At 51.5% G+C, this 26,209-nt stretch overlaps 1 protein-coding gene across 1 annotated transcript in view; it reads right to left on the bottom strand.

Moving 5' to 3' along the window:
* Positions 1 to 5,892: 5,892 nt before the first annotated feature.
* Otog (otogelin) overlaps positions 5,893 to 26,209 on the bottom strand; it is a 67,720-nt gene continuing 47,403 nt past the window's right edge. Inside the window, 20 exon segments of the mRNA XM_051148562.1 lie at positions 5,893 to 6,093; positions 6,171 to 6,250; positions 8,507 to 8,552; positions 9,445 to 9,564; positions 9,734 to 9,838; positions 10,447 to 10,625; positions 10,750 to 10,825; positions 11,916 to 11,956; positions 12,872 to 12,970; positions 13,192 to 13,293; positions 13,985 to 14,092; positions 14,229 to 14,333; positions 14,843 to 15,055; positions 15,254 to 15,448; positions 16,915 to 17,053; positions 17,192 to 17,412; positions 19,821 to 20,004; positions 24,411 to 24,500; positions 25,322 to 25,467; positions 25,725 to 25,893. Of these exon segments, the coding sequence (XP_051004519.1) occupies positions 5,893 to 6,093; positions 6,171 to 6,250; positions 8,507 to 8,552; positions 9,445 to 9,564; positions 9,734 to 9,838; positions 10,447 to 10,625; positions 10,750 to 10,825; positions 11,916 to 11,956; positions 12,872 to 12,970; positions 13,192 to 13,293; positions 13,985 to 14,092; positions 14,229 to 14,333; positions 14,843 to 15,055; positions 15,254 to 15,448; positions 16,915 to 17,053; positions 17,192 to 17,412; positions 19,821 to 20,004; positions 24,411 to 24,500; positions 25,322 to 25,467; positions 25,725 to 25,893 (2,619 nt within the window).

The following is a 26,209-nucleotide window of genomic DNA, read 5'->3' as shown; positions in this document are numbered from 1 at the left end:
GAGGCAGGATAGCGTGGCTGGCTGGGAGCCTGCTGGATGCGGGTGAGCCCTGCGCTCTTGCCTCTCCCTTGTCCGGGGCCCAGTTGGGATGGGCTCTCTGGCTCTGAAGCCTCTGCAGTTGTCTGGCCTTTTCCCATCTATGAGCTCACTTGACCTTCATGCCAACCCTGGGATGCAGAACCTGTTGCTCCCCTTCACCACGAAAGATGGCGGCTTGAAACCTGTCAGTGTCCTGTAGCTTCTAACTGACCAGAGAGGGTCCAGAGCTCCCACAGGTTTCCAGAGGCAGGGACCTATAGCACCAGCCACCAGCCACGGGACCCCAGCATGCCTCTTGCTCTTTCCTGGCTGAGAAGCAAAGTCTGAGCACAGGGCATGGTATAACAAGCATGGCTCAGGCCCTGATTCTCTGCTCTGCAGCTGTGCGCAAGCCTTACTCTTCCTGGGCCTTACATTAGCATCTAATCTGAGTGAAGAGGCAGGTGCATGAAGGAATTACTGCAGGAGTAAGTCTGCATGTCCCCTGTCCTGCATAGAGCATGGGTACAGGCTGGTAGGGAAGGCCCAGACAGGCAGAATCTAGGGTGATGCGATGATGAGTCAGGTGGTAGATGCCAAAGACAGGGAGGCTGTGGGCTGGGATTGCGCTGCTGTCCTGAAGGCAGGGACTGTCTAGGGAGAAGATGCAACAGGTTGTTCCAGGTGAGACAGAGGCACAGAAACAGGAGTGATCACCTTGAGGGGAGCGACAGGGGCTGATTCAGGGTAGACCCTGCCCAGAGAGAGGAGCGTGCATGCATGTGCATGTGCACGTGTCCGTGTCCGTGTGTGTGTGTGTGTGTGTGTGTGTGTGTGTGTGTGTGTGTGTGTGTGTGTGTAAGTGTCTTGAAAAATGAGGGATGAGGGGCTGGAGAGCTGGCAGCTCACAACTGTCTGGAACTCCAAGATCTGACACTCTCACACAGACATACATGCAAGCAAAACACAAATATTCATGAAATAAAAATAAATAAAAATCAATCAATTAATTAATTAATTAAAAATAAAAATGAAGGATGAACAGAAAGCTTTAAAAACAACTTAGCTTTAGAAAATATGGGCTAGGGATGGGCCGGTTCCCGCACCATACATACGGCTCAGCACTGCCCACTTTCACCCAATCCCTGGGCAGTCCAGATTCCTGGGCAAGGGGCCGTGTGTGTGGGGGGGGGGGCAGAGCTGAGGGAAGGTGCAATTCCAGTTTGCAAGAGACAGCTGTGCAGGCCTCCTGCCTGCTGCAGGGGATTAACTGCCACTGCCACAGTGTGTTTGGGGGCACCTGGTTCTCCAGCCTTGCTCATCCTTGCCCTCTTTTTAACTCTTTGCTGGCAAGCTCTTCCCTTTCAGACTTACTGGCATGCACAGACTCATTTTTTTGTAGCCTCTGTGTTGTGTGTTGAGATACAACTCCATAAAGGCATTGTCTACCCAGCCAGAGGCACTAGGATCCACCATGGTCCCTCCTCACACCAGCACATAACCTCTGCCACTCTGGATTTTTCTCTAAAAGTCCTATCATAGCTGTTTCATTTCAAACCACTGCCTCCCTTGAAGAATAAAAGAACCCTTCTTTGACCACATGACCTGGTTTTCTGTCTTCAAACTTCTCAGTAGCATCTTCTTCACTGTCTCCGTTTTTTGTTTGTTTGTTTGTTTGTTTGTTTGTTTGTTTTTTGCCCAAGATTCCATCCACCAGACTCTTGTCTTCCTCTTCCTGGACATGCAGGTGGACTACATCCCCCAGCATCCCTTGCAGTTAGGTGTGACCACATGTCTCTGTTCAGGCCAGTGTAATGAGAATGACAGGAAGTAAGCCACTCATCATTTAGTATAGCATCCTCTCCCTCCTATAATTTATGTTCCTCAAACCCCCAGGCACAGCGCTGGAATAAATGGGCATAGCTACCATAGGAAAGTTGGATGAGCCATGTGGACCTTTCCGGTAGAGGAACCAACGTCTCTAGACTTCTGGACACCAAGTTGCAGCTATTCAGGCCCCTTCTTTTATATATAGGAAGGGAAAATAACGTTTCATTATGTTTGAACCACAGAAAAGCTATTTGACATGGCATGCTTGCATGCCTATATGCACACACATGCACACACGTACACACATGCACAGATTTAGCTTCCTGCCTCCTGCATCCTTCCATGTGGGCAGACCAAGACAGCCTGGAACTTGGAACAGAGGCTTAGGGTGCAAATTATCCTCAGGGAGGGCCTCTCATGGACAAAGTGGACTGGGAAAGTTACACTTTTTATTTCAACTCGAAGCCATTCGAATTTGTCATCTGTCTTCGGCAGATCCCCAAAACTTCAAGACTTGGAGAAATGCGAAAGACAGCCCACATAGGGGATGCAAAAGCCTGGGGGACCTAGACTTGGAGCTGACAGGAGTGACAGGCAAGGTGAGGAAAGGGTTAAGGACGGGCTCCCCTCTCAGCGAGGGCACTAAAATCCGCATGTCGCCACCAATTTGCTGCGGCCTGACCTTGAACGTGAATCATTCCATCACAATGTCCGCATTGATTTCCACAGGAAGAACACTAAGCCCTGAAAACCAGAGCAGGGAACTTGAGCCTGCACCAAGGAGAATGGGATGGTTCTGCAGCTCAAAGCCCCTCGTGTTTGCAAATACGTCACAGGGGTTTCCAGGCTGGGCAGCCACCCTGCGGTGGCCACCAAGCCTCTACCAGTGGGATGTGTGGCTTCTGGGTTTTATGTCCTAGGCCTAGGCGGAGTGAGGAAGAGTCGGGGATGTAGAGGTGTCCTTGGAGTCCTGGGTCTAGTCTGCTATACGCAGCTTCTGAGCACAGCAATGACCACTGAGGTCCTTGGAACTACGTGGCCTATTTCAGGACCAAAGCCGCCATTGAGCTACTTGGCTAGAATAGCCATGAAGGGCCACACTGAGCTGTGAAAACCCTTCAAAGGCATGAGAGTAGCACAACTGGGGATGTGTGGCCCACACCCAGGCAATGAAGGAGCTAGGTTCATGTGGGAACCTACTCACAGTTTGCCATTTTCATGCGACATGTCCTGGAGAGCCCAACATGTCAGTTCACTAGAGGGGTGCATGGTAGGCTATGGTGTGGCTGTACCAGCTTATTTAATTGTTCCCCTAAGAAGCCTGTGTGTATGTGTGTGTGTGTGTGTGTGTGTGTGTGTGTGTGTGTGTGTGTACATGTGCATGAATGTATGTGTGTATGTTTAGTGTATTGTGTATATGCATGTGTGTGTGCATGTGTGTATATGTGTGTGCATTGTGCACACATGCATGAATGTATGTATGTGTACGTGTGTACATGTGCATGAATGTATGTGTTTGGTGTATTGTGTATATGCATGTGTGTATGTGTGTACATGTGTGTGCATTGTACACGCATGCATGAGTATATGTGTGTGTGAGAGAGAGAGAGAACTAACCCTCCAATGTTGTTCCTCATCAGAACATGGAACTACACTTTTTGAGATCTCTCTCACTAGCCTAGAGGTCACCTATCAGGCTGGCTGGCCACTGGGCCCCGGCGATCTGCCTGTGTCCACCTTCTAGGTGTTGGGATTACAAACATACCCCCATTGCACCCATCTTTTAAAAAGAGGCTTATTAGGAAATGAGCATTCTGCCTCCATGCATGTGTGTGCACCGCATGCACAAAGTGAGCCCAGATCTTCAAGAGCGGCATGTGCTTTTAATTGCAAAGCTCTCTTTAGCCCCCATGCCTGGCTTTCTAAAGTGGGTTCAAGGATTGAACCCCCCTGTTTGCATGGCAAGCACCTTACTGGCTGCAGTACTTTGAATGAGAACAGCCTCTATGGGTTAGGGGGTGTGGCCTTGGAGAAGATGTCGCTGGGGGGACAGAGGACCACAGCTAGTGGTGTCCACTTGCCCTCAAAAACCAAGACCAGCAGCCTTCCTGCCACCTCTCTAAGGACACATCTGAGTAATCCAGATTAATTGCCTCCCCTTAAAGTCCTTAACCCAATGACACCAGAAATGACCCTTTGTCGTGTAAGATGGTGGCCTCTTCACAGGTTCCAAGGGTATGCAGTGCCTCTTTGGAGGGCCACAGCTAAGCTACACTGGTTGCCCAAAAGCACTGTGACATACCCAAAGATGTTACTTTCAGCTAGCATTCTGAATTCTCTGCATGCTCTTGTTGAAGCTGCGGGTCTCAGTGTTGGGGGGCAACTGGACACCACTAGCTGCAGTCCTCTGTTCCCTCTCCTTCCTGCATGTTTCACAGTGTAGGGGGCACAGCTGGGAAGGCCTCACTCTCATGTCCCACAGTGCAGGCCAGGGTTGGCGGTTTGTTCATCTTTCCCGGAAGTGTTTTAGCCTGGAGTGGTTGGTCCTCCCCGGAGTGACCTGGCAGCAGTGCTGGGAGTGTGGGCTGAGAGGCTGGGAATAGGGCCAGGCAGTAGGGGTGCCTGGGTGAGAGGTGGGGTGATGCAGGAAAAACAGGCAAACTGCGGGAGTCCAGAAGGACCCCAGGGCCCTCCCAGCGATCTTCACCTTACAGCTGACACTCTCCTGAATTCGAGGCAAGCCTGGCATCCTCAGAGATGCTTGGAAGGCTTCTTGCAATTTATTGATAGATGAACGAAACACAGAAGAGTTACAGAGGCAAAGCAGATGTGGGGACCGTGCTGACAGAGTGCCTTTGCCTCATGGGGGCATCAGGGCAATGCTGGGACCTGAACAACAGCGGGTTGTGAACTTTGAGAGCCAGTAGCACAGAGCAAGAAGGAGGAGATGTGCAGAGTGGCAGCGTGTGGACAGGCGCTCTGGCCCTGGCTTTAGGGAGGGCACTTTAGTTTGGAGGCAAGGCTCTGACAGACACTCGAGGATGCTGGGACTGCACACTCACATGACTGTATTTTCACCTACAGACATTCTCCATCAATACAATCCCAGGTAGTACTGAGACCGGAATTAGCTCTGCCACAAATACACACCCAGGAACTTGCACAAACACACTTATCACACCCTTGGAGAGAAAGGCACAGAACTTCAGGCTGGAAATGCCACCTATACCCCAGAGCTGCTTAGACAGGTGGACTACTCACCAACATCTGGGATGGGCACCTGGGCCCTTGCTCATCCTTCGCACATCTGCAAACCTGCCTTGAGGATGAGCATGTGACACAGGGAGGGCACAGACCTAGACCTGCTCAATCTGGACTTGCTTTTGTAGAATGTCAGGGCACCCTCTGAGGCTGGAGGAGTCTAGCGCTAACTCCTTGGTCTCTGAGCGTAGCCTCATAGATCTCCACAGGCAGCCGTGGGTCCCCAAGCCCACCCTCTTTGCTTAGGAATGTCCTGGACCTCTTGACCCAGACCTGAATGTTGGCTAAATCCCTTTTCCTTCTGCTGTGTTTCTCCCACTGTTAAGTGAGATAGGAAAGAAGCAGGCCACCAAATCTTAACCCTAGGCCAGCACTGGCTTCGGCTTTGGTTGCACGGAAGTCTCAGACCCTCCACCAAGAAACCCTAGCCAGAGTCACAGATGTACGAAGCCTTTAGCTACTGGGTCTGCAGCTTCCTTCCTGACCTCAAGGCATGTAGAGTTGAGTTCCAGAAGCCCTGAGCAATGGCACTTTCCCATGTGTGTGTGGAGAGACCCATAGAGGGAGCCAGGATGGCCAGTGGAGCCTATTTTGGTCCCTTGTGGATGCTGCTCACCGTTACGTGCACACACACACACACACACACACACACACACACACACACACACACACAGAGCAAACAAGCTCTCCCATGTTTAACCTCTCTCCCCCTAGTCACCTAGGCCAACAGAAGGAGAACATGAAGGTAGTAGGGGTGACCCAGCTAGCCCTGGCACCCAGGGCTCAGGACCACTGGCAGGCGCAATCCGTAGGCTCCTGTACTGTGTAGGGCACCCAGGTGGCATTGGTGGCACAGAAGAGCTGCACAGAACGGCGCTGCAGTCCCACCTCACGGCAGCATTTGCAGAAGCGGGCATAGGTGTTGATGTTGTGGTTGTAGATGCTGGCAGAAGGACACCTCCCATCGCAAGACACCAGGTTCACCTGGGGACACACATGTCAGCAAGGGAGGCCCGCCCTCATCCCGTCCACCCCACTGTGATGCCCATCTCTTCACGCACAGGGGTGTTGCTCCGGCAGTCGCTCTTGCGGATGGTCATGCGGATGGTCACCTTCTTGCAGGAACGCCCATCCTCCTTACCTGGGAGGGGCAGGGTAGACAAAACAGTTGGGCCCCAGCCTGGCATCAGGATGGGCCAGCCTGGGGTAGATAACATCCTGTGAGAGTGCTCCTCTTCCAGGTTGGTGCCCATGCCTTACTGTCCCTCTCCGGCAAGGGGAAACCCTTTTAACCCACAATCTTAGAAGGAAGTGACACCAAGGAAGGCAGCAGCCTGAGCAGTGAGACAGAGGAAGGCGCATGAGGTGGTTAGACAGCGCCTCAGGGCCCTGCACTGTGAGGAAGGTCTGAGACAAGGGCAGGCTATCTCCAAACCCAAGCCCCAACACTCATCTGTCATCCGGGCTACATCTTTGCACTCTCTCTAAGCTTCGGAGTTTCTACTCTGAGAGAGCACCTAGCAGTAAGATTCTGCCATGAATGGAAACCTCAAGCCCCAAACAGGGTGCTCTAACTGCTCCACACAGCAAGATCCCTGGGGACTCCATAGCTCTCAAGCAGGGCCCCCTGGCATTATAGAGTTTTTTTTTCCTGCCTGGATCACATCTCTCCCAGACAACCACTCACAGAACTCTCTCACGCCTCACCTCCTTGAGCACTTTTCCCCACAACCCCCACCGAGATCTTTCTAGATGCCTCTTCTGCACCTTGGAGTTCCCCTGCTCGGCTCTCCCTGGTCCCTCCTCTCCTCATTCTGTGCCAGGAGCAATCTGTCTGGCCAGAGGCCTGCCTGTAACTGCGTTCTGGAGGCCTAAGCCTGGGTGGCCTTCTTCGCTGCAATGTGAGTTCCTGTTCTCAATCCAAATGTTCTTTCACACCTCAGAAGATCAGAGAGGGTGTGAAAATGTACCCAGGATCTCCAGCAGGGATGACACGTCAGTGCTGGGGCTTGGGTATGGAGAGATGTGTGGTTGTGGACTCTGGTGTGACTCTTTATGACTTGGATGCTGAAGATCTCGAAGCCTCCAACCGCTATCTACTGTGCCTGTTCCCCACCCCCAAAGGGTGGCCTTTATGCCATGCCCTCAGATCCCAGGCTAGTAACTGGCACCCAGTGGCACTCTTCAGATATCTGTCAGAGGCACGGGCTTGCCCTGCGTAAGCTCACCAGACCTGTGAGAAACCAACTGGGCAGAATCCTTTCTCTTAACTTCTGAGACTCTGCGGGGAAGGGCAGCAGAGTGGAGGGCTGCCCTGGCCACAGCCCTGTGGGTCCTGGAATATGGAAGGCTGTGCCCAGTGTGGGGGAAAGAATGGTGATGCCCTCGGACATGAGTGGAGACCAGATAAATGAGAGCTGCTGAAACCCAAGAGATGTGGCTCAGTACCCAGCACGTATGTGGGCTAAATGGCCTTCATCAGAGGCAGGAAGTGGCCCCTTTCCATCACCCTCAGGACTTAGGACCACCTAGAAGGAACACTTGGAAACAGCCATGTGTCTGCCTGCTTCCAGTCCTATGTACTTCTGGGGCAAGTGACTGAGGAGCAGTGAGCACTAACCCATAGAGGAGTGGTGGGCCTAATAGGGATCATGGGAAATAAGCATCCTAGGAAACTGAGGAGAGGGGCATAGGCCACATGGGGAAATACAGGACATTCGGGGCATGTGAGGTTATGAGTCATGGATCAGCCAATTAAGATCTGGAGCCGAGCTTCCCTGTAGTAAGTGATGTGGACCTAAGTGAGCTGAAAGCCTCTGGTCCTTTGGACACAGGGTCTGAGCATCCTAGAAGGGGAAGCATGTGAGCAAAGATCATGAAGCTGATGGATCCATTCAAGTGCGTGTGGCTAAGATGCTGGTTCCAGATATTAAGAGTTCCAGGAGCAAAGTGTGAGACAGTGAGGTTTCTCTCTGACAGCCAGGGCTCTGGAAACCTAAGTCTCCCCAAAGAGGCGGCTTCAAGGCCTGGATTCCTGGCTATAGAATAGAAATCAGTGAGAGGGACATATGGGCCAGAGTCTTCATCAGGGACAGAAGGAGGCCGGATGAGCCTGGGGAGTGAAGGATGTCCTGCCTGGAATGGCTATTGTCATTTATCTCCAGCAAGAGGCAGAGACCTTGTAATCAGGACAGAACTCATGGACATGTGGCCTCTGGCCACCTGATCATCTGCACTGGGGCTATGACCTTCAGCTGGTGGGTCTTCCCTTGGTCTACTCACTCACCTTGAGAGCTACCATCATAGACACCAGGCTGGGAACATGGCCCCTTGGCCACCTATGCGCACCCCCTCCCTCCTGCACATGGAACCCTGGACCTCTGCCATGCTCACTCACACGTCCTGCAGCATCCTTCCAAGGATGGTACCACAGAGCCGCCGACCTAGAGGGAGATGAAGAGTGGGTGGAGAATCCATGTTCCAGGCCAGGATCCAAGATCCCATGACAGGCAAAAGCAGTCTTAGAGAGCTGGGCATGGCAGTGCATGTGTGCCATCCCAGGTGGATTTCTAGGAGTCCTAGGCTAGCCTGGTCTATACAGTGAGTTCCAGGCTAGCCAGAAATACTAAGTAAAATGCTGTCTCAAAAACCAACTGAATATAGCCGGGCGTGGTGGCGCACGCCTTTAATCCCAGCACTAGGGAGGCAGAGGCAGGCGGATCACTGTGAGTTTGAGGCCAGCCTGGTCTACAAAGTGTGTCCAGGATGGCCAAGGCTACACAGAGAAACCCTGTCTCGAAAACCCCCCCCAAACAAACAAACAAACAAACAAAACAAAACAAAACAAAAAACAACTGAATAAATAATACACAAAGAGTCTAATGTAGTCTTCCTTTCATGGTGCCCCAAAGCAAGAGCTCTGTAGGAGAGTTGAACCCGGGGCTCCCTGCATGCTAAGCAAGCATTGTGCCCACTGAGCCACAGCCTGTGAGTCTATTATCTAAAGAGGCAGAAATCTTCAAATGCCTATTATCTTACGGTGGACCCCTGGCACCCTATCATCCGAGACATGTGCGTATAACCCTGGTATGTGTATTGCAAGAGTGTGCCCATCTGCAAGCGTGTCAGTGCGTGGTATACACACTGGCATGCTGAGTGTATTCTGTTGCCCCTATGGAGTATGAGTGATCAATGATTTGAGATGGGTCCTAGACACATGACTGCATGCCTTGAGTTGTGGTCGTATGTTCCTAGACATGGGGTGTGATTGAGAAAAAAAATGTGCAGGATTCTGGCCCAAATTTCTCCCACCAGTCCACAGGGGAAAACACTGACCTTGGCACACTCAGTCTCATTCAGCGGAGGGCAGCTGATGGGCGAGCGGACAAGCACAGCGCCCAGGGGAGTGCTGCCACAGTGATGGCGGGCACAATCTGCAATCCAGGATGCACCAGGCTAGAGAACACACCGGTGGGAGGTGAGGACAGCAAGGCCTGAAGACACGCACAGCCCAGGAGCAAGCGCTGCTAGTGCTCCATAACCAAGCCCCAGTCTGGGGCCCAAGGAGACGCCCTGTCTTAGGGTCTTAGTGGGCCCGTCCCAAGTGGGCTTAGGAACTGTTTACCAAGAACAGTGAAGTGGTGCCATTGGGGAAGGTGAAGAGGCAAGACACGTTCCTGCAGGAGCCGCAGCAGGCCGCGAGGTCCCGTGGGTGGTCGTACTCCTGGTTCTGAAGGTGAGGGAGAGAAGGCAACATCAGCCTTGCACCCACATTTACCCCTCAGGTGCCTGATATCTGCTTGTCTCTGGTGGAGCCCGGGGATTGAGGAGAGCATCTTTAGGTGCTCAGAAAGAAGACCCACGGCCTCCCTCAGGCAGCAGGTCTTGCCTGTCTTTTCCTGAGGCCCAATTAGCACTGGGCACCTAAACCCAGCCCCTAGGGAGCAAGGAGCCCCCACCCTTACAGAGGCAGCACTGTAGTCATCGATAGTGGCAGTGTAGGCTCCACACAGAGCTCAGTTAGGACCTCAGTCCCTGCTGTGCTTTCTATAAACCACTCAGCCTCCGTAAGTCTCACTTTTCTCAGTTGAAAGATGGGCCAAATCTAACCCCTTTATTCAAGTAGTATTAGACGCTGGTAGAAGCCAGGCGTCTTCACAAGCTTTTCACTTCATCCCTTTGCTCTTGCTGTCCCCGCCCCAGCCTCCCCTAACTGGGCTCCTCTCCAGAGGCCTCTGAGGCCTAGTCTCTAGTCTTGATTTCTGGAGCAGGGGGCAACTTGCTGAGGATCTGCCAGCCCGGCCCTCCTGACTGCGTGCACTCCACATTTGTCCCTACCGCCTCGCAGTGCATGTCACAAAGGACAGAGGTGGTGTTGATCTGGTAGAAGTTGGTGAGAGGGTCCAGCACGTCTGTGCATCGGGATGTATGGCACACGCCATCCGCTGAGAGCTCTACCACAGTCTGGCCTGGCTGCATGACCCCCAGTTCACGGCTCAGGCATACGGGGGCTTTCACTGGACAGGGGAAGGGAGAGGAACTGTCCTGAAGAGCCCAGCCAGGCATGATGGCCCCTCCCAGCTGGCCCACCTGAGGCCCACCATGCCCCTAGTTTTCCCACATCTGCCCTTTACCACTCACCACATTCGTATTTGGCGCAGCCACACACGTTCTCTTTGCTGTGCATGGACACCTCATCCAACTGGGACTTTTCCCACTGTGGGTGACGGAACAAGTCAGTGTCCAGAGTGGGCAGCCCAGCCCCATCCTCAGAAATAGCCTGTCACTAGGCTGTGTGCAACGGGCAGGAAGAAGATGCCAATCCTGGGGGCCCCTCAGCACCCAGAAGCTCAGTCACTCTCCCCACTGTCCAGCCCCCTGCCCTCAGCAAGCAACCACACAAAACAGCTACCACAGAGACCCACTTGGCTCACACCTGGCTCATGCCCTGCTTTCTTTACCAGTTTCAGGGTAGAAAAAAAAAGGGGGCGGGGAGAGGAGCGCAAGAGAGAAAAATGTGTGCAGGGACAGGGCGGCGGGTACATAACCCAGAAACCGCCCAGCATCGCTTCACACACACCTCTAACGGCCGCGCAACCTCGAGGTTAAGGGTCACAGGATTCTAACCCTGGCTCTGTGATCCACCAGCTTCATGACCCCAGTTTCAGCTTCCTTGCTTACATAGGTGAGATCATTACAGAACCGATCTCTTGGACTTATCATGACAGTTAATAAGGTGATCCATTAGAAAGACCTGGGAAAGTTCAGGCCTGTGGTAAGGTCCCAAGCGGCTGCCACTGTGCTATCACCATCTCTCCCATCTTCACTATAACCATCTACGTCACCATCATCATCTTCACCATCCTGACCATCCTCCCACCGACTCCACTGTCATCCTTGCCTTCATCATCTTCCCTACTCCAAACATCTTCCCAGCCAGCGCTACCATCATCTTCTTCATCACCCTGACCATTTTCCCCACCGTCACCGTATTCGTCACCCACCAAGCACAGCCATCACCATCCTCCCTACCATCTCCACCGTGATCACCACCACCTGAAAGCACAGCGTACTTATCCCTCAACACAGGTAAGCTGGCCCTCCAAAGAAAGGACAGGGTCCCCAGAGTGAGGGACGGAGCTTGGACACGTGTCCTGACTCAAAATCCAGGGCTGTCTGCATTAGTTTTAAAAAAAAAAAAAAAAAAAAAAAAAAAGCGTCTCCAGAAAGGGGAAAGAGAAGAAGTGAAGAGAGGAGAGGAAAAGAGGAACAGATCAGTAAGGATGGAAAGGGCAGGGTCTCCATACCAGATGGCATCTGGGCACAGGAATTGTGTCACAATCACACTCTGAAAAACACAAGAGGCCAGAACCTACCTCACCAGGGGTGCTCAGATACTTCACAGCAGACCATTCTTCCTCCGGCTCAGCTCTAAGCCTAGCCTAGCCCATGCCAAGAAGATGAGCAGAGAAAAACAGCCTCCTTTCCCCCCCGCCCCCGCCACCCTGCACCCCCACCCCACAGGGGACAGGAGCGCCCCTGCTTTGCTAGGTGGACAGTCCTGAGTGTTGTACTCCTAACTGGGGATGGAGGGAAGTGAAGGAGGCCCCTTGGATATCTCCCTTTGTCTCCGCCCAGCAGCAGGGCCTGGGAGTAAACACTGCAAAGATGCAACTTCCTTCCGCTTGCATTTCCCGCACATATGTTCCTGCAGCTGAGCTCTGTCCAGACTGTGGGCAGGTCCAGCTGTGCAGAGGTGGCCCGGAGGCAGCCAGGACTAAAGTAAGGGGCATAGCACTTTTAGCTTTGAGGACTGAGAACCTTCGCAGTTGGGGAAGTCCCTTCTGGGTCACTGGCTCATACAAGGGGGTCTAAGTGCTCCCCAGTGGAGGGCTTGTTCAGTGCTCCAAAGACAACGCAAGGAACAAAGCAGAGTATGACTCTGCCCTCACCTAGAGAATATTCTAGTGAGCTTTGGAAAAGGCATTCAAAAGCCAGGAGCAGGACGGTCCCCCAGCTCTTTCAAGTAACTTTCAAAGTTTTGTGTAAAGCTCGCCACTGTTCAGTATTGGTCACTGATGCTTCTGTCGGCCTTCCAAGATAAACTGAGCACACGGCCTAAAGCCTCTGACGATCCTGGGGAGGAGGCTGTCAGACAGCTTCATGCTCAGAGTGAGGCAAGAGGAGGCTGATCTCAGCAAAGTTGACAGTGTGTGGGGGGCCTCTTTTTCCCACGTACCACGTACACCTGACTGAAACTTACCACAGGACTTGTAGGGGCAGCAGCGGTCTGGGCTCCACACCTCCACCAGGGAAGTGCCCATGCCACACTGTACCTGTGGGCAGCGGAAGTGCTCACACACTGGGATGCATTCGGCAGGAGCAGAGGAGACGGGCGGGGGGAGGGGTGGGGGGGGGGACAAATTAGTCTCAGACGTGTTAGAGTTTACAAACGCTCAGGAGGCCGCACTGGCTACCTCCCAGCTCCTGTTTATACCCCTACAGACGCCCCAGGGCAAGAGTTTCTCATGGGGCCACTGTCTTGTCATGCGTGACCCTCATTGAGCCCCTCCGGGGACTCACCACACTGAAACAGGGGACAACAGAGCTCCGTGGTATTCGGGTGCACAGTCAGTGCCTCTCCTTCCTGACACTCGGGCATGGGGTCTGGACACTCACCACAGCCTGTGGGGATGGGCCAGTGCTGTCGTATAAGTTCCCCACATAGTCCAAAGTTCCCCTAAATAGTCCAAAGCAGCATTTTGGGGCATCCCAGGTATCCTGGCATCAGAACCTACATGCTCTTCCTATGTCTACTTACAGCACTTGTTAGACTATTGCACCCCGTCTGCCTAGTAACCTATACTGTCATTACCTGCCCTCTACGAGGTGGGCCAGTTGCCTAGCATATGAAAAAGCCAAACCTTCCTCCTCCTCCTCCTCCTCCTCCTCCTTCTCTCTTTCTCTCTTTCTCTCTCCTCTCTTGCTTCTTTCTTCCTCCTCTTCTCTCTTGCTGTCTCTGTCTCTTTCTCTCTGGGGTGCCCCTCCCCTCCTCTGTTCTCCCATGCTTCTATAATAAACTTCTCTGTGTCGTATCTGTTGCCTGGCATCTTATTTTTCATATTTAATAGTATGGCCCTGAAAACACACCTGCTCTCTTGTGCTCGGTAGCCTAGGGGCAGCACGGGACCCATTTTTTTCTCTTTCTGGATGGTGACTTTGGCCTTCTTCCTCTAACCCCTTTACACACAAGTCCATCCTCCTCCTCCCCCCCCCATGCCCCACCCACCCCCCACCTCTTGTGCAGCCCTTCCTCTCAATCACCCACAGAAGCAGGAATGAGGAAGGGGCTGATGCAGAGCCCACAACCACCCACCACAGAAGTACGAGGTACAGCAGGAGTCCCCAAGGCGGCCCTCGATCAAGACCTGGTCCTGGCGACAGGTAGGGACCTGCTCAGCTTCACACAGACCGGGATCACACTCTGAGGAAAGAACAGAACATAAGCTCCGACAGCAGGCCATGCCAGGCCGTGTCTGGGCTCCTCCCACCCAGGACTCAGAACACAGCTTAGCCCCAGCTTCTCAGGCCCAGGCAATTCTCCTGTCCCAAGCTCTTACCGCAGCTGTAACTGGGACAGCAGGAGTCTTCCTGGAAGTGGGTGATGAGTCTGTGGCCCGGGCGGCAGGTGGGAGCAAGGCCCTCGCACAGAGTCTGGTTACACACTAGGCAGCAGGCCACATAACCTGTCACCTGGAGGCCGGTGTCCTCACTGCTCTCACCAGTACCACTGGGTGCCAGGACACTTGGGCTACTTCCACTCTGTGCCCAGCCCTCACCCTCAAACGGCTGCCTCTGAGGATCCCCCAAGGCAGAGTCTGAAGAGCAATAGACATCTCTCTAGGTGTGCTGTGTGCCAGTGTTCACATCCTCACACAGCCAAGCAGCCTCACGTTATAGGGGAACCAGGCATGGTGCCGCTAAGATAGTAATTTATGGAGTCTACATGGGGAAGAGCTGACTGGAATGCCCACTCCACATCAACTCAAGCCTCTACTCCTGCCCCCCCACCCCCCGCCCCCAAAGCCTGGTTCTCTACTTCTTCTGGTGAGCACCCTAAAAGATGCTTTAATTTTCCAGGCCTCACCCCAGTTTTCATGGTCAAACAATAAGCTCAACTGGAGCCTGTTGCTAGGTTACAGTCGAAGGCCAGGGAAGTGGAGAGCGGACTCACCGCAGACGCTCCCCAGGCAGCAGGGGTCCTCTGTGGGCCTTAACAGGATCACTTCTCCAAAGCGTGGGCAACTCTCAGGTCGGGGACCAGGGCAGTCCAGGTCCACGGGTACAATGGTGTCTGGGGCCTGGCACTGTTGCTGGCAGCAGCCACTGAGGGAACTGTTCCAGGTTTCCCCCAGGGCACGCGGCACCCCTGTGCTATCGGTGCAGGCTGCAATGGGGGCGTGTAGGGACGTAGGGGACTAAGGACCAAACTATCTCAGGCTAGGGCCCCTCTCACCCAAACATGAACCACCCCAAGGCAGACCTGGAAGTGCAAAGTGGCCTCTGCCATGGTCTGCAGGAAGTCAACAAGATTCTGGTGTGAGACAGGGCTTGAGGGACCCACCTGAGGAGGGCAGGGACCTACCACACTTGTCCTCAGGGATGCAGAGCGCAGAGTGGCGACGGTGCAAAATGGTGCCCTCAGAGCACACGCAGCCCTCGCCCAGCACTTGGCACTGCTCTGGGTCCAGTGGACCCAATGTCCCATCCTGGCATGTTTCGGGGGGTTCGCAAGCTGCCACACAGGCCTGGTAGGTAGAGTCACTGGAGCACAGGAAGGCTGTGGGGAAGACAATGAACATCAAACATAGTCTGGTCCCCAGGCGGGGATCCTAGCGAGGGCAGCAAGAGTGGGGAGGGGTGAGAGAGAGAGAGAGAGAGAGAGAGAGAGAGAGAGAGAGAGAGAGAGAGAGAGAGAGAGAGAGAGAGAGCCTCAGCTGATGAGTACCTAAGTCTGGTGCTTCGCACTGGACCTCCTTCCCCTAGATCAGGAGTCATCAAAGGACTGCCCCCCTACACCCAGCTGACTGTCTGCTTTTCAAATAAAGTTTTATTAGAACACAGATGCGCCCATTCGTTTGTGTAAATGCTGTTGGCATTGCTTGGGTTTTGTTGTTGATTCCAGGTCTCGTTACTTGAGGCAAAATTCAGCTCCCAGGCTCAGTCTTCCAAGTGCTAGGATTGCAGGTGTCAGCCGTCACACACCACTCATCTTTGGCTGTCTCTGCACTGCAAGCGTAGAGCAGAATCCTTGAGACCAAGACCGTGTGGCTCCCAAAGACACAGTGTTCTCTATTCCGGCCTTTGAAAAACTTTGCCAATCCCTGGCTCTAGACCATAGACAGTGGATCCGGAGTTATGGCCTAGTACACACAAGCCTGCTGGGCAGTCCTTTGGGCATTTTGGAAATCCCATTGCAAGGATTCCATGCCATATCAAGTGAACCTCTGATGGGGCCCAGTGTTTTTCCAAGTTGCCCGTGTGACCAGCTGGACTGAAAATTGCTGCTAAGTTGAAAGAAGAAAAAAAATCTCACTATACCTGATACTTAGTGTATTTTGTATTTTGTTGCGTTAAAAAAAATGTTGGTGTTGCCCTACTTAAATTGGCTTCATGCCCTCTGTGTTGGAAGTCACAGTCTGAAAAAGTCTACTCTGTGTGCTTTAAGTCTTCCTTTTCATCTGTCATATTTAGGCCTTTTCAGGAGCGGTTCCCATCCTTTCCGGACATCAAAATGCTCTACTCCTGTCTGACCCAACTCTAAGAGGCTAGAGGCGAGAAAGAGGCAGATCCCATTTCTGTCTTCACTGAGTGAAGGAGAGATCCAAAGATGAGAAACGTTAAGCTAAGGGAGCCAGCAGCCCGCAGCCAGACAGGTGTGGCGGAATGCACTCCCATTACCTCCCATGGACCCACGCTACTTTAGGAGGAAGCAATCTTTACTGTGCCCACTGTATAGAGAAATGACTCAAATGAAATATGATGAATTAAAATAAAATCATTGCTTAATGATCATTAATATAAACATAGCAAAAGAATTTGCTTATTAATATCAAATATGTTATGTGTAGCGTAAAATTTAAATACAAGTGTAAAATATTTATAAGCTCATTAATATAATCAATGAGTGAAGAAATGGCTATGCCTGGGAAAGCATTGACTTCTGATGCCTCGGGGAAGGCCCGACACACACTAACGGGATGAGACCAAGAAAATTACAGGAGTAGGTGCCCTGACCCCACTCACGGCAGTAGTCGGAGCCCCGCCACTCAATGCACACGTGGAACTTGTGACACATAGCCACATACACGGTGAGTGCCACACAGGGCTGCTGCACGTACTTGGTGTCCCGAATCCACAGCTCACAGAATGACTCTGGGGAGACCTGGACAAATGCATTAGACAGAGCTATCCGTCCTGGTGCCCCACATCCTGGGTCCCACGCTGTCCCTGCTATCCACCCCAGACCCTGAAGTCCCCCCCCCCGCCGCCTGCCCCTATGCTACACCCCATGGGCACCTACAAAGCTGTGGCAGGCACTGAAGGTGCGGTTGGACACCATGCGAAGGCAGGGCGAACAGTCAGCTGTGGCACAACTGTCTGGGCGGAAGCGGGTCTGACCCTCTGAGGTCAAGGAGCTGGGCACCTGCCAGCTATCCAGAAAGGGGACAGGGTCCTCTGCCTCACCCAGCACGGACCCATCCTTCAGGGTGAGGTCATTGGCTGCATCTCCATCACAGATACCTAAAAGAGGCACAAAGCTGGTGCTACCCTGGCACCTCAGACCTCAGCTCTCACTCTGAGCAATCAGCAGACAGTTCTGAAAGATGTTACTGCTTTCTTTCTGCTGTGTGACAGATAAGGACAGTGAGGCACAGGGAGCCAGAGCACCTGCTGTGTAGGAAAGTACACACCAAAATATGTAGGGATAAAATACACAGTGCTTTGACCTTACTTTAAAATGGGTCAGGGATACATACATACATGTACACATACACACGTGTGTATATGCTACATTTCTGTGTGTACTGTGTGTGTATATATTTGAGAGAGAGAGAGAGAGAGAGAGAGAGAGAGAGAGAGAGAGAGAGAGAGAAGCCGGATGCTAATGATAGCTGCGCCTGAGTGAAAGGCAACGAGGAGCCTTTATTTTACTTTCTCAATGTCTATGTTGGGCATATCAGAGTGGAAAGTTATCCCCTAAGAGCCTGCTCCAATGGAGACCGCTAGCTAACTGTAACAACTGTTTCCTTTTCTTTCTGGAATCAGTCATCCATTTTTCCCAGACCCTCTTGCAGTTGAATGTGACTGTGCGGCTGCGGCCCAGCCAATGGAGCGTGAGTTGAGGTGAAGGGTCCTTACCACCCGCTGCATAGACCCTTCCATCTCCCCTCTGTGGAGGTGGAAGCTCATGCTGAACAGTGGAGAGCTATGAGAAGGGAGGAATCTTGGGGCATGAATTGTCACTAGTCATTTGGGAAAGCACAGTCTTGGGAAATAGGCTTCTGGTGTGCTGGATGGCGGGATGGGGCCAAGGGCTCATGTGGCTGCACTTCCCACATCATCCCTCACCTCTGGGTGAGTGCTCAGCTCCAAATGTCCGTTTTCTTGCCTGAGGTTTCCTTTGTGTTACTCTTCTGGCCTACAGTGCCCTTCTGAATGTCCTTCATCCCAGGGTGCATCCCACCTACCCATCTAATTCTGTGCAACAACTACTGGCTGGCAGGATTTTAGCTGAGTGTCAAGGAAGGTTTTTTTCCAGGTCTCACCGACCTCAGCACACTCTCTGTTGCCTAGTAGGGGCTCAGTGTATGTGCCAGGGTTAGTTCAGATAAAACAGAGACATGAACAGCCTGCCTTCTGTTCTGAGATCTCCAACCACCACTTTTGCAAATATAAAGCATCACTTGAGACAAAACTCTTTGATTTTTTTCTTAATTTTCTTGATAGTGACATTTTGAGTCTGGGTTTTGAATCACCAAGGGGGTAGCCCAAAGGTATTCTAGGGAAAACATGGTCTGCTTGCATCCTGCCATCTTTGCCAGAGTATGGTGGAAAAGAAGAGAAAGATGTGGTGGTGGCTCTGGTGATGGTGGTGATGGTGATGGTGGTGGTGATCATGGTGGTGATGGTGGTGATCATGGTGGTGATGGTGGTGATCATGGTGGTGATGGTGGTGATCATGGTGGTGATGGTGGTGATGGTGGTGATGGTGGTGATGGTGGTGGTGGTGGTGATCATTGTGGTGATGGTGGTGATGGTGGTGATGGTGGTGATCATTGTGGTGATGGTGGTGATCATGGTGGTGATGGTGGTAGTGATCATGGTGGTGGAGGTAATGGTGGTGATGGTGGTGATCATGGTGGTGATGGTGACCATGGTGATGGTGGTGGTATATATAAAAGGAAAGATGTTTTATCAGTAATAGTGGAAGCTCCATAAAAGAGAACTTTGTCTTTTTTTGCTTCTCAGAGCTGGTACTTAAAGGAGAGAGAGAGAGAGAGAGAGAGAGAGAGAGAGAGACTATGAATATCCACCAGTCACAACCATAGTAGCCTACCATGAAGTATCTCTGGAAGGAACAACAGCCTGCAAAACACACACCCCCACACCCACACCCCCACACCCACACACACACACACACAGCCCCCTGCACCTGTGTCCATAGCTAACATGCAGCCTTTAGCGAGTGCTGTCTGCAGCCATGCCTTCATCTGAGGAGCCCTAGCCGTGTACATCAGAGCTACTCTGCCATGCGCCATCAGACAGCCACTTGACCTGTGAGCCCCTGCTTGTCTCTGGTTCAGTGAGGATACTAAGGGCCACTTCTCAGGGCTGTTATGTGGGTGACCTCAAGTGAATGATCTCAAAGAGTTTAAGTGTCTGACAAAGGGCCCCAGCACATGCGGACAGGAATGGTTACGTGGCATTAGGAAGCCTTCAGGGATGCTGACAGACGAACCTGGCTAAAGTGACAATTGGCAATGGAACCCTGGAGTAGTCCTTGCTAACAGCCTCCCTACACTGGCAGTTCTGTTGGTCCCACCTCTAGCCTGATACCCTGTCACCACATATCCTGATGCAAGGGAACCTGCCTGTATCCGAGAGGGACCAGGGAGGTACACCCCTCCCTGAGCTGGGACCCATCTCACCACATAGGCCATGGCCCTGAGCCTTGCTGGCTTTGCTGGCTTCCAGGATCATGAGTCCGGAGCTGTGGAGCCATTGGATCTGTATGCGTGAGGGTGTTCGGATGATATACATGTGTCCTGTATCCTCAATTCGGAACCCATATCTGCTCATGGGCGGCCGCACAACCTGAGAGTCCACAGTTACCTTAAGGGGAAGGGAGTTCAGCATGAGCACAGATCCCACATGTCTGCATTGATCCATCCATCCACTCACCCCTCCACCCACCCACCTATCTATCCATCAGCACATATCCATCCTTCCATCTGTCCACCTACCTACAGACCCATCAACAGAAAAGCTCTCACTAGGTACATTCATCTGAGGCACAGTCTAACAGAACACAGGGAAAAAAAATTCTGAAAATAGTTTTTTATGAGCCAAACCCACTAAAGCCATAACTGAAACAGCAGGGGACAGTCTGCATCTCACTGCCCGCATAGACGCAAACCCCTGTCCCTTCTAAATGCACCCCTACTTCTGCTCAGACAGCTTTCTCCTGAGAGATTTTTCTGTGCAGCCTGGGGGCCTAGCAGCTCTGCCTGGTATCAGGTCGCTTCTCTGCTGACCAGCAAGGAGGAGTGCCTCCATCCCCAGTTAAAGTTACCATTAGGCTGGTTTTTTTTTTAGGGGCAGGAGCTGTCTGGTTCTTTGAATCCCCAGCACCCAGCTCTGGGTTTGGCATCATCTTGGGGGCTCAATCAATATCTGTTAAATGCTCGGCACATCCCAGTCCCCACAAACACTTTAAATTCAAGGCCATAGCTTCTACCACAAACTGACTGGGTTAAAATTGCACGTAAGGTGGAGAAGGAATTAAGTTTTACGCCATAAAACTAAAATACAGAAAAGATAAAGACTATAAAATATTTATTGTGATTTCTCATCTTTCCTTCAGGAATAGACTGTTCTACCAATCGCTCCACAGATTACCCAGCATGTGGAGCACTGAGCCACAGAAAGAGGGACCTCGGTTCAGAAGCCAGAAAACTGTGGCTCTGGGAAGGTTCCCAACACTAATACCTCCAGCCTTTCTATTTGCGCTGACAGGGCCTTCAGCCCCAGGGTAGGAGTGTGACCATCAGCCCCAGGGTGGGAGGGTGATCATCAGCCCCAGGGTGGGAGTGTGATCATCAGCCCCAGGGTGGGAGGGTGACCATCAGCCCCAGGGTGGGAGTGTGATCATCAGCCCCAGGGTGGGAGTGTGACCATCAGCCCCAGGGTGGGAGTGTGATCATCAGCCCCAGGGTGGGAGTGTGACAATCAGCCCCAGGGTGGGAGTGTGATCATCAGCTTCAGGGTGGGAGTGTGACCACCAGCCCCAGGGTGGAAATGTGATCATCAGCCCCAGGGTGGGACTGTGACCATCAGCCCCAGGGTGGGAGTGTGATCATCAGCCCCAGAGTGGGAGTGTGATCATCAGCCCCAGGGTGGGAGTGTGACCATCAGCCCCAGGGTGGGAGTGTGACCATCAGCCCCAGGGTGGGAGTGTGACCATCAGCCCCAGGGTGGGAGTGTGACCATCAGCCCCAGGGTGAGAGTGTGACCATCAGCCCCAGGGTGGGAGTATGATAATCAGCCCAGGGTGGGAGGGAGTGTGACCATCAGCCCCAGGGTGGGAGTGTGATAATCAGCCCAGGGTGGGAGGGAGTGTGATCATCAGCCCCAGGGTGGGAGTGTGATAATCAGCCCAGGGTGGGAGGGAGTGTGACCATCAGCCCCAGGGTGGGAGTGTGATAATCAGCCCAGGGTGGGAGGGAGTGTGATCATCAGCCCCAGGGTGGGAGGGTGACCATCAGCCCCAAGGTGGGAGTGTGATCATTGCTGTCTGAAACCCAGGCAGCTTGCCCGAGTCCGCAGGCTTTAACAGTTCTGTAGGGAGTGATGAGATTGAAGCCACTATAAAAAGTCTCCCAAGAAGGACAAGCCAGGGACTACACAGACCCATGACCAAATTCTGCCAAAGATAAAGAATGAATGCTAATGCTCCTCAAACTATTCCATAAGACAGAGAGGGAGAGGGTGTTACCACACTTGTCTTACAAGGCCAATATTACTCTAATACCACGTTGACTAAGAATATAGCAACAGCAACAAAAGCCCTATAAACCAATTTTCTCATGACACACAAACACAAAAACTCTCAATAAAATACTTGCAAAGGAATTCATTCATGTAATAAACATAGCATATATTGGGGTCAAATTGGTTTCATTTCAAAGTTGTAAGGATGATTCAATATATGCAATTTAACAAATGCAATACAGTGCGTAAAGAGACTCAAGGGTAGGAATCACATGGTCATCTCAGTGGATGAAGAAATGGCCTTTGACAACGTTCAACATCTTCTGCTGATAAAGGTCCAGAAGAAACCAGGAATAGAAAAAACATGCCTAAACACAGCTCAGACTGCATGTTAACCCTATTGGCAACATTGCATCGTGAAAAAAATTAAAGTATTCACAAAATCAGGAACAGACAAGGGTGTCCACTTCTTCCACTCTCATCAACACAGTGTTTGGAGTTACATCCAGAGCAAACAAACCCACCACACCGCAGACACAGAAATAAGCATGTAACCAATGCAATAGAATAGAGGGTCGGAAAACAAACACACAGCTACAGCCACCTTAGTTTTCACAGAGGCATAGACCACATGGAAGGAAAGATGGCTTCTTCAACCAATGTTGCTGAGGAAACTGGAGATGCCCACGTGGAAGAGGAAAACAATAGCGCGCTCTCTCTCTCCCTACACAGAGCAATTCAAGAGGGATCAAAGGCTTGAATGGAAGAGGTGAAAAATTTGAAACTGCTAGAAAAAAAAAAACATAGGGGAAGTGCTTCATGGCGGAGGCAAAGGCTTTCCAAAAAGGGCTCCAATGGCCCTAGAAACAACAGAAAGTTTGATACATAAGGTTTCATCAGATCAAAGAACAGTGAAGAAAACAATTGCCAGAGCGAAGATGCAGCCTGCGGAATGGGAGTGAACTTGCCATTCACCTAAGAAGGGGACCAATCTAGTGATTATATAAGGAACTCAAAAATTAAATGCAGAACACTACATCTTCTAGTCAATACGTGGAAAATGAGTTGAAGAGAGAATTCTTCAGGGGAATAAAAATAGCCAGTGAATATATAGAGAAAGTGGCCAGGCATTTTTCAGTCATTGAAAATACAAATAAAAATGAGATTGAGGATCCATCTCACCGCAGTTCAGGAAAACAAGCAGCGAACGTGGGCATGAATGTGGTGAGGGGCCCTTATAGACTGCTGGCCAGAATGCTAATCAGTTAGCTGCTATGGAAGTCAGTACACACCTTCCTCAAAATGCAGCTGCGGCCCTCCTGAATGCATACCTGCAGGAAGTAAAACGCCACAGCAAAGGGATGCCCACACATCATGCTTACTGCAGCCATTCACAATAGGCAAGGTGTGGAGTCAGTGTAGATGTCCAAAGGGACAAATGGGCAAAGCCAATTGTGTGTGTGTGTGTGTGTGTGTGTGTGTGTGTGTGTGTGTGTGTGTGTGTGTGCACACGCGCACTTGTGAGTGTTTAATGGAGTTTTATTCAACCATTAAAAAAAAAGAATCAAATTATGTCACTTGCAGGAAAATGGTTTGAACTAGAAACCATCATGTTACATGAACAAGCAAGACTTTCTCTCATATGCAGTACATATGTGTATGTAATATATATCTGTATATATTAATACTGTAATTAAAACAGAAGGGGACTGTCTGGAAGGAAAAAAGGCCCAATGAAAGGCAAGAGAGGAAAATGGCAAAAAAAAAAAAAAAAAAAAAAAAATGGCCAAAGCCCACGATATTCATGAATGCAAATGTCATAATAAAACCCACTATTTTGTACACATTATGTTAATAAGAAAGAAGATACTAAATTTGATAAATGTGTACATGTAAATTCTGCCTTTTTATTGGTGGTTTAAAAAAAAAACAAGGAATAGAACTTGGGAGCTGTGATGGAGACACATCAGTGCCTCACGCTGCCTGCAGAGGGATGCCCACATACGGCTTGCCTTCTGGACACTCCAGCTTCCTTGACTGAGGTGGCTTTAGCCATGAGTTCATGAGCCTTCAGTTAACAGCATCTCATGTACACAGTCCCCTTCTTGGAAGGGGCTCTGGGAATGTGTTCCCCTGGCGATATGTCCTCATAAACATTGCAGAAATGACATTCAGCAATTATTTAAGGTCACACTGTCTTGCCAGTCTGGTGTTGCTTTTACCTTTCCCCTAACATTAGAATGGACAAAGCATCCTAAATTAAATAACTTTCAAGTATACCTTACTTTGCTTTTATTTTATATTTTTTTTTCTTTTATTTTTTGAGATACTGTCTCATTATATAGCCCAGGCTGGCTACATAGAAGTAGTGATCCTCTTGCCTTTGTCTCCTGCTGCTGGACACGAGCCATTAAAAGAGGATGTCTCTCCGGCCCCTGGCCCTAGTTACAAATAAGTCTCAAGGCCCTCCCTCCTGCATGCCCTGACCTCCTGTGACTGGGGCTCTGCCACCTATTTGATGTGCTCACCTTCCTATTGAAGCGGTCAATGGTGACATGGTGGGCCAGATGAGTCACATTTAGTATCACCAGGCAGAATGGGGGCCAGTTCAGGTGTCCCTGTAGAAAGGGCAGCCTCATTAGTCCATAGCCCCGACCCAATTTCCCTCCAACTGTGTGAGTACAGGAAATGTGAGCCCATCTGCAGGCCTGGGTAGACGCGATATGGAGTCCTACCTGAGAGCGTGCAAACCTAGCTGAAGAAAAATAGGAAAGAAGAGAAAAAAGAAGGGAGGGAGGGAGGGAGCGAGGGAAGGAGGGAGGGAGGAATGAAGGAAGGAAGGAAGGGAGGGAGGAAGGAAGGGAGGAAGAAAAGGAAGAAGGGAGGGAGGAAGGAAGGGAGGAGGGAAGGGAGGGAGAGAGGCAGGGAGGGAAGGAGGGAAGAGGGAAAGGAGAAAGGGAGGGAGAGAAGGAAAAAGAGAGAGGGGGGGTGCTTCCTCCATCCACTAGACTCACAGGGTTATCCTAGCAGGCCAGTCCCTGCAGCTGGCACCTAACACCACAGGCCACCATCTTGGATTTGCTTCCCCCAATCCAACTCAAAGGAATCTAGAAAACCCAGGGCATTAGGAATTATGGAGATGTCAAGAAGGGTCAGGAGGTGGCACAGTCGGCTCCACTTGTCCCCTCAGCAGCACGTGGCCTGCTGAGGGAAGATAGTTACCATTCCAGGAACCTCCTGGGAGACACAGAGAGGGGCTGCCATGCCCTCTCCAAGGTCTACCCACCATGACCTCTGACACTCCTTGAACTCCATCCCACTACCTTATCTCCCGTCTCAGCCTAGTACCGGTCTCAGGTCCTGGTAGGGAGAAAAATCTCCCCTCAGCCAGGTTCAGTTTTCAGGTCCTGGCAGCGGGGGAAAAGCAAGGGACCTTTACCAAGTTGGCACTCTTGCAATCCAGGACGTGTACGGAGATGATCTCCTCTGGGCTCTGGCTGAGGATATAGATGGCCTCCTTGAACAGAGCTGCGTGGCTGCCATCAAAGGTTACAAAGCTCAGGTCTGGGAAGACTGAGCATCGGCCTGGAAGGAGGGACAAAGAAGAACAAGCAGATGGCTTAAGGCCACTAGGAAGATTGGCAGGTGAGTCCAAGATGGTGGGGGGATGGGGGTGGGGAGTGTTGGAGAGTTCCGAGATCAGGCGGTTCAGAGAGTTTAGAGGTCACAGGGGAAGGAAATCTGTCATGCCAGGAGTCATAGTGTGATGAGATGCCCCATAGAACTATGGGAGGGAACACACAGACCAGGGGAAGAGGCAGACCCGACACCCCATTACTCACAGGCACATTCCCAGACTGGGCAGCAGCGATCCCCGCCCACCCGCACAGCGAGGCCCAGGACCCCACAGTGAGGGCGCACAGCACCGTGAGGACAGTGCTGGGTCTGGTTCACACGTATTAGCTGGCCTTCTAGGCATATGTGACGGACGCAGTCTTGTTCAGCGATGGGCTGTGGCACAAAACAGAGTGTCAACATGAGTGCCCCCTCAGAGCTTATGGTATCGCCTACCTCGACCATTCTGGAACAAGCCAGGCTGTAGCGGGGTAGGTAACACTGAGGTAACTACAGAACGAACGGCCTGTGATGGCTAGTTTCAATAGTCAACTTGAATCAACCAAGATCCAACTGGAAATTGAGTCTCAACGAGGGATTGTCTGGATCTGGTTGGATCCGGTTGGATCCGGTTGGACTGTGGGCATGTCTGTGGTGGGTTGTTTTTTGGTTTTGGTTTGGGGTTTTTGTTTTGCAATATATTTTGTTTTGC

This window comes from Acomys russatus, chromosome 7 (genome assembly GCF_903995435.1).
Source record: "Acomys russatus chromosome 7, mAcoRus1.1, whole genome shotgun sequence".
NCBI lineage: Eukaryota > Metazoa > Chordata > Mammalia > Rodentia > Muridae > Acomys > Acomys russatus.
This window is presented reverse-complemented; position numbering and strand designations above follow the sequence as displayed.